This window comes from Pituophis catenifer, unplaced genomic scaffold (assembly GCF_029215685.1).
Source record: "Pituophis catenifer annectens isolate HBS135680 unplaced genomic scaffold, rPitCat1.0.hap2 SCAF_2, whole genome shotgun sequence".
In the NCBI taxonomy this organism is placed as follows: domain Eukaryota; kingdom Metazoa; phylum Chordata; class Lepidosauria; order Squamata; family Colubridae; genus Pituophis; species Pituophis catenifer.
Window position 1 is genome coordinate 85,934,235 of NW_027256882.1, and position 8,610 is coordinate 85,942,844.

The window sequence follows — 8,610 nt, forward strand, 5'->3', positions numbered from 1 at the left end:
AGAGAGCGACTCGGCAGGTGGTGGGGGGGGGGAGATCTCTCCTTCCGGCGAAGAGAGGCCGAAGCGAGGCCTTCCTTGGCAACCTTCCGCTCCTGCCGTCGGCTTGAATGGGGCTGCGAGCGCTTCCATCTCCTGCTGCTTCAAAACGGCCCAGTGGAGCCTTGGCCGTCTGTTAGGCGCTAAAAGGCCAGCCCCTCTCTCCCGAGAAGCCGCTTTGGCTCTTTCGGTGGGACGAGGTGGCCTAAAGGTGCTGCGGGGAAAGCGGCTCCGTGGCTCCAGAAGCGAAGGAAAGCTGGGCGCTGGGGAACGGATGCCGTCCATTTCGAACCCGACTCCCAACTCCGTTTGGGTGCGATGTGGCAAAAGATGACGGAGCGGAGAAGGCGTTTGCGCTAAGGAAAGAGAAAGGCTTCCGGGCCACCGGATCTTCATCCCTAAGCCAGATTCTTGGCTCGAATTCTCTGGACTGGTGGGACGGCGGTTCCGAAGGGGAAACATGAACAGATACCTGCCGGTAGCAAGACAGCATTTCCTGGCTGTGTTAGCCAGCACCAGTGTAGTCGTCAAATCTATATGTGCCATTGTCATTTTGCTCTACCTTCTCTCCTTTGCTGTAGACACGGTCTTTGGACTTGGTGTGACCCCCGGATATCTCTTCCCACCCAACTTTTGGATATGGACGCTGGCAACCCACAGCCTGGTGGAAAAGCATATTTGGGATGTGGGCGTAAGCCTGGCCACTATAGTGGTGGCAGGGAGGTTGCTGGAGCCGCTCTGGGGCGCCCTGGAACTTTTGATCTTTTTTGCAGTGGTGAATATTTCAGTTGGGCTTCTGGGGGCCTTTGCTTATCTTCTTACTTACATGGCGACCTTCAGTCTGCCTTACTTGTTTTCTGTTCGCATTTATGGAATGCTGGGTTTCCTTGGCGGTGTCTTGGTGGCCCTCAAGCAAACCATGGGTGACAGTACTGTCTTAAAGATACCTCAGGTGCGAATGAAAGTTGTTCCCATGCTCTTGCTTCTCATTCTTTCAGTTTTGAGACTGACCACTCTTATTGAAAGCAACATTTTGGCTTCGTATGGTTTTGGGGTCCTTTCCAGTTGGGTATACCTGCGTTTTTACCAGAGGCATAGCCGAGGGCGTGGCGATATGTCAGACCATTTTGCATTTGCCACATTCTTCCCTGAGATCCTACAACCTGTGGTTGGTTTGCTGGCCAATCTTGTGCACACCATCTTAGTCAAAGTGAAAGTCTGCCGGAAAACAGTGAAACGTTATGATGTTGGAGCCCCTTCTTCTATTACTATCAGCTTGCCGGGAACAGATCCTCAGGATGCTGAACGAAGGAGGTAATTTTTCTTGAAATACATCTAGGTTAAACTTTTATGTGATCTGTGTTGGAAAGGAAAAGGGAGGAACTAAGTGAACTGTTGCTACTTTTCCAAGATAGAACTATTGAAAATAGTCCCTTTTTAAATTGAAGTTTTATATTTATGTGCCTTATGTATTTGAGAAAAAAAAATATACCTTTGATTTATTGAGCTTTCTTGTTTGTTCGACTGCTACTGAGAGCTCTGTCTTCAGAATATTCTATCAAAGATACCAATCCCCTTCCAAGTTGATGCATGCAAAGCAAAAGTAAGAGTGAAAAGATAATCTCTCCTGTTCCTGTGCATTTTAAAACAATTCCTTTTCTTTGCAGCAAAGGAGAGGGAGAATATTTAAACCAGAACAAGAAGTTATAGTTGAGATTCAAGAGAACTGTGAATCCAGCTGAATTCTTTTAATGAGGCCTCCAGCTTACTTCTTTAGACTTTCTATTGTCAGTATTGCCAACACTAGGAAAAGTGAGTTGTAAGAAAGTTTATTTTTAAACATAGATTTAAATAATTCTTTTTCAGACTTTTATGGGGTTACATATTTATATAAAGGTAATCTCACAGTAGTCAGCAGAATCGAATACTATGCAGTGAGTTTATTATTACTATTTACAGCACTGTAGTTAAAATTTGCCAATGGATTCTGCAGTTTATTAACAGTACTGATTGCATTATTTAAACTTGCAAAGGACTAGGTTTGAAAATAAACTATTTCAGGAGAAAGCATTTGTAAGCTACTTCTATAATACTGCTAAGAAAATTTCACATGATTGTGTGTATGAAATCAAAAGGTTGCCTCTACATTGTTTGCTTTTTCCATAAAAATTATGTCTAAACGCTTAAAAATGATCCATTGAATTAACTGGGAACTTCACACAAGTAAGTGAATGCATCCTAACTATATATGCATTGTTTAGAGTTTAAACCTGGCCTTTTTTGTCTAAGTATGGCATTCACCAAAAAATGTCTAAAAAGAGCCAAAAGGACATTACTTTGCAATTTATACTTGGTAAAGGGAATTGTAGACTTGGAAATTCACAGTACATATGTTAGACTTCTGGTACACAGGTAGTCTTCAACTTACAAACATCCATTTAGCAACCATTCAAAGTTACAATGGCACTGAAAAAAATAACTATTCACACGTCTGTTGCAGCATCCCCTTGGTCATGTGATCAAGGTTCTTGGCAACTGGCATGTATTTATGACGGTTGCAGTGTCCTGGGTCATGTGACCCCTTTTGTGACCTGACAAAGTCAATGGGGAAGTCAAATTCACTTAACTAGAACTGTGTTACTGACTTTACAACTGCATGATTCACTTAACAACTGTGACAAGAAAGGTCGTAAAATTGAGCAAAACTCATTTAACTATCTTAGCAACAGAAATTTTGTGCTCAATTGTGGTCGTGAGTTGAGGACTATCTGTACATCTAAAGCAGGAGTGTCAAACTCTCGGCCCATTGGCTGGATGCATCACGCACTGGCCACGCCCAGTTTAGCGAAGGGGAGAAAAGTTGTGATACATCATGTGACAATGCCGTGATGACGCAAGTTTGACATCCCTGATCTAAAGCATTTAAAAACTCTGCCCTTTTTGTTTAGTTCTGATTATTTTGAGTTTAAAATCTGGAAAGTTTTGATCTTGTTCAAAAGTTTAAGTAACTCTTATACATTATACTGTTTTTCACCTCAGCAGGTTAATTGTATTAAAGAAAACATTACTTTAAATTATTATGTTGTGAAGTTAATATGAATATAGTGGAGCAAAACAGGACAGAATCAGTTTGAGGAGTAGTTAATAGTTTTATTGTATTAACAATATTAAACATTACATAACCTGGATAGGAAATGTAATTATGTAAAGTGAAGCTCAATTTTAAGAGTTTTTATTTATAAGGCCAAACTATTATATCTATTTTTAAAAGTTTAAAAATGTGTATTTTGTAGATGTGCTTTCGGTTAATTGCCTTTGCAGGCACTTCTGAGCTCCCTTGCATAACTATTTGATCTGTTGTAATTTAGATATTTCAACTCACATTCTCTTATGCCTGTAGTATAAATGCTTTCTGCTGTTACTGTGGTTTCTGAACAGTCAATACAAATGCAGAATAAATACAGAGTTGGAGTACTTGTTCCTGTGTCATAAGGGAAAAGGGGGAAACTACTTTTCATTACCCTAAGAGAAATTTCAGTTAAAAGCAAATATATTCAGTGCACAGTGAATTATTTTCTTAGGTTTTAATTTTTTTAAAAGAAAATTGTTTTCTCCTCCTCTATTCCATTGTGATTTTATAAAACAATATATTCTGAATACTTTGCACTTGTGAATCACAAACTAATACTTGCAAATACGAGCAAATTAGTCATCCCTTTTATGATTAAGTGAATTACTACGTTGACAAGTTTGTTACCAGAATTATTTTATGTACTTGTAACATGATAACAAGAGCACTAAGCACAAATTTGGCTAAGAATGTTCTTTGACTGAAACCTTAAGCACTGTGGGGTAGAAACAAGTAGACCTCAAGCCCAATCAAATTAACATTTGTAGATATTTAACACTGTATTTTCTATTAAAACTTTTATTTTGGATTGTTTGTGAGAGTCTTAACAAAGCACATGTAGATTCAGTCAGTAACAACACCCTGGACTACTTCATTATTATCCCTGCTATCTTCTGAATTCCACTGTGAAAGCAGAGTTTGGACAACTGCACAGAAAGACACCCCAGAAATGCAGAGCCAAACTGATGAACTTTACCTTTCCTGCCTTAGAACAAAACAAAGGGGGTTGGGGAGGGGAAGCTGCCAAATAACTGTAAACTTATCATGTTCTCTGGTCCTTTCCTTAAGAGAGAAAGATCAAGATTGCATGGCAGGGCCACCAGAGCAAACTTTCTCTCACTTCATCTTTTCCTTGAAAAAAATCAGTATGGAATGCTTGATTGTCTAGCAAAGCTGTAGAACCCTTATGTATAAAACAAATCAGTCATTTTGTTATAATTATATGAGATTGAATAGATTGAAATTTTATATAGTATATAATGAAGCATGTAGCCCATGAATGGGATTGCTTTAATAGATCAATAAAATAAGAGTTATACTACTGCACTGTTACTCTTGTTCTTGAGTTATCGTATTGAACTGTTTATTTTTTTAATAATTTAATAAGTGCATTTTCTTTAAACTATAAATACTTTGAAGCAACACTGTATGTAAACTGCAACCTGAACTAGTAACTGCATTATTGTAACATGCTTTCCACCAGGGGTTATGCTCTTAAGAAACGTCAAGTGTCACACATCGGGACAGTGTCAACTTGAATAAGGCTATATTAAATGTTAGCATTTTATATTGAAAGACAATCTATTTTCATACTGTTAAGAATGAAGACAGATACATTACTAGAGACCTGACTAATAGTTGTCATCAGTGAGTGGGCAAATGAAGAGTTAAAGATATTAATAGATAATATATGTTAAATGGATATTGCTGTAGATATTAATGTGGAGGAATCTATATAGTGCACGTGACAAAACACTCATCGTCTGCATTAGATGGATGTGATGGGGGGGAAGAAGAATTGTTTTCAGTCTTGAGCTGTTTATATCCCCAGAGTTTTAAAGTGGTTTTAGTCTCTTCACTAACTAATACTAGAAAATTCCTGTTCCGTGGAATGCCTGATAGACTGTTCAAACTTTGCACCATTTTTTTCATTCTGTAGACAACTGGCTCTAAAGGCACTGAATGAACGATTGAAGCGTGTGGAAGATCAGTCAGCCTGGCCCAGTATGGAGGATGAAGATGAAGAAAATACCAAGGCCGATACTCCCTTGCTACCTGAAAAAAGCCGGGACTCTGCCAGTGTTGGAAAAGCTTCCAGCCAAGAATCCAGCCTCATTACCTTTGATGATGCCCCTTCTCAATTGTGACCATGAAGCATTTACATCTCCTGCCTGCTCCTGCATATCAGAGCTGCTAATGATCCTTTACCTGCCCTCCCTTGTAGCGTTCCCTGTTTTGCAGGAACAAAACACTATGCCTCCCGGCTACTTCCTCCAGCATTTGTGAGCCACCTGTGGTTTTGCCAGGTCTTAGGACTCTTTTGGTGAAAACTGAATTGTCGAACTGACCTGAGAAGTTGTTTCATCTCTTCAAAAAGGTTTTGAAATTAAGAACTTCTCAGAACTGGCAGGGGAGGAAGGAGGATACAGCTCAATAAGGAGCATCTCCTTAAAAAGACCTATAAAATTTGCCCCAGCCTACAGCTGCCATTGTGGCTATTAACACAATGCTTGTGTTTAGTTCCTTTAATGGCAATTCTGGTTAATCTGAATGGAGTCTTGTATTCTCCAATCTGACGAATCTGCTCTTCTTTGAGTTCTGAATGCTAAATTATCACATAAACCCAACGAAAATATCACAGAACAACCCCTTCGAATGTACAGCATTCTCATCGATTGCAGTTTTACTTGGTGGCAGTGATTGTTGTCAATGATTATTTGTCGTCTTTTTTTTCTTTCAGAATTAGTTATTGATTGAAATAAGCAATTTAATATTGATTAAATAAGCAAAAAAGATCTTTGTTACTCACTTTTATTTTCCAATATTCATGGGTTTCATAATTTTAAATCCTGCCAAATAAAACTGTTAAGTTCCCTCTTGTAGAGGCAGCAGTTAAACCCTTTTAATAATAGTAATGCCATTGCTGATTTTTTTAAGTGAAAGGATGCAGGCTGCAGCTTGCTTCTAGATTGCCAGTTAATACTGTACTGGATAGGAAAGCATTGTCTGAGACTTTCCATAGGACTCCAAAAGGAAATTTGATTTGTTTTTCTTCACTTCCATTTACAATTGTTCAAAGTATAAAGCAGCTTTTGTCTTTAATGGGCAACCAATGTATTCAAGACACCACGGGTAAATTTTTGCCACAGTAGGTTGCATACTACTACTACTATTCTATTTTTTTTTTTTTTGTGTGTGTGTGTGTGTGTGTGTGTGCAGGAGACTGACAATTCCTTTGATGCCTAATTTTTCTGTTTGGTGAGATCATTAACCTCCTTTCCTTTGGGCTGAGATATTTTTTTATGTGGGGCAACAAGTTCTGAGATTTCTTGCCTTGATAGCCAACTAAAGGTGAAGAACTGGGTTAGGTAGCACTTAAAAGAATGGAAAGAGAATGTGTGAAAATGTTAAGATATTTTTTAAAGGACCATGATTTTTTTTTGTCAACCAAGAAGTAAAACACAGATTTCAGTATCAATAAACAGTTCTTTCAAAGAGTGCCTCTTGATTGGCTTTCTAAACCTCCCATCATTCATCATTTGACCATGTTAGCTCCTAGTTGCAAAAGAGCTCACAAAATCATTTTCATTGCAATCAGTATTGTTAACATGAGGGGATGTTAAAATGCAGTAACAAATGTTGTCTGTGAAGTCTTTAACATGCAAACTCCTGAATGTTAAGAGTCTTGTTTCTTTTGTAGAATTAAGCCCTGTCTGATCAAGATGTACATCCTTGTTCACTTCCTCATCCCATTTCACTACAGAAATCCTGCATAATAAATACTGTCCATTTTGAACTTGAAAGCTTGAGTAAAAAACTGAACCATGATATCTTAAAGTTCAGTGTTTCCAACTGTAGCTGTCTCCTAATTGTTTTGCTTATCTGATCTTTAAAATTTCCAGGATTGAATACCTGTCTACTTCTTAGGTCTTAATGCTTCTTTACCCAATATGAATTTCTTATGTGCACCAATAAGAAAACCCCACTGATGAGTTGCCATCATTGTGTACTTGTTCTAAAAATAAAAACAGAGAAGAAAGAATTAAATTGTCCTTACATATTTTGAAATACTGCTGTGTTTTCCTTCCACTGAATGTAAAAAGTAATCTGCATGGAATTATTTCTGTGGAAGAAATTCACCTTGTATAATGCATCCCTATAACAGCTGAATTAGAAATGATGCTGATTAAAACAGGGTAATCATAGTATCATGTTGACTTGATCATGCTTTAAGGTTAGTAATGAGGGAGAAATTTGCCAACTTCTTGGTGGAAAAGCAGTTCTCAAAAGTATACAGGTAATTCTCAACGTATGACCACAATTGAGCCTAAAATTTATGTTGTTAAGTGAGAAAGTTGTTTCTAATATATTTCTTATATATTAGAAAAGTCAAAAAATATGTGAAAAGCTAGGACTGACCATCTGAAAATTAAATTCAGAAATTTGAGTTCATAGGCAGTCTAAGAAGTCAGTTTGAGTTGCTGTATCAATCTCTGACTAGAATAATTAATATTGGATTTAATTTGAAAAGATTCAAAACTAGTGATTTGTGCACGTATAAAAGGACTTTTTCAACTTAGATTTTTAAATCCATTTATAAATCCTAAATGGATTAATTTTCTAAATCACTTTAAAAATCTGGATCACTTTTTGGATGGTTTAGACAACCTGGTATTTACAACACTGTAGTTCTGGATGAAATCTTAGACCAGGGGTATCAAACTCGCGGCCCATGGGCCGGATGTGTCATGCGCTGGCCATGCCCACCCCTGAAGGTGGGGAATTTGTCATATGTCACGTGACAACGTGTCACCGCAAGTTTGACACCCGTCTTAGACCATTAATAAAAAATAAGTTCTTAATGAAAGACTTTTGGTTACAGGTTGACTACTGTGAATTAGAAATAGAGAGCCAGTTTAGTGAAGTGGTTAAGGTAACCCTCTAGAAACCAAGAGACTGAATTCTAGTCCTACCTTAAGCACAAAGCACCTGGATGACCTTGGACCAGTTTCTCTCTATGAGCTGTTTTTAATTATTTTGTTTCCAAAGGAATGGAATGGAATTCTTTATTGGACACACAAGGAATTTGTCTTGGTGCATATGCTATCAGTGTACATAAAAGATACATTCGTCAAGAATCATAAGGTACAACACTTAATGATAGTCATAGGGTACAAATAAGCAATCAAATCATATTAGGAAAGAAACAATAAATCGTAAGGATACCAGCAACAGGGTTACAGTCATACAGTCATAAGTGGGAGGAAATGGGTGATAGGAACGATGACAAGATTAATAGTAGTGCAGACTTAGTAAATAGTATGACAGTGTTGAAATTATTTGTTTAGCAGAGTGATGGCGTTTGGGGAAAAAACTGTTCTTGTGTCTAGTTGTTCTGGTGTGCAGTGCTCTATAGTGTCGTTTTGAGGGTAGGAGTTGAAACA

The 8,610-nt window shown here is 38.0% G+C and overlaps 1 protein-coding gene across 1 annotated transcript; it reads left to right on the forward strand.

Annotated features, from left to right (window-relative positions):
* The first annotated feature begins 18 nt into the window (after positions 1-18).
* Positions 19-6,661, forward strand: TMEM115 (transmembrane protein 115). Its single transcript, XM_070933720.1, has 2 exons — positions 19-1,350; positions 5,106-6,661. The coding sequence occupies exons 1-2, from the start codon at positions 497-499 to the stop codon at positions 5,311-5,313; spliced, it is 1,062 nt and encodes a 353-aa protein (XP_070789821.1). The 5' UTR covers positions 19-496; the 3' UTR covers positions 5,314-6,661.
* The last annotated feature ends 1,949 nt before the right edge of the window (positions 6,662-8,610 follow it).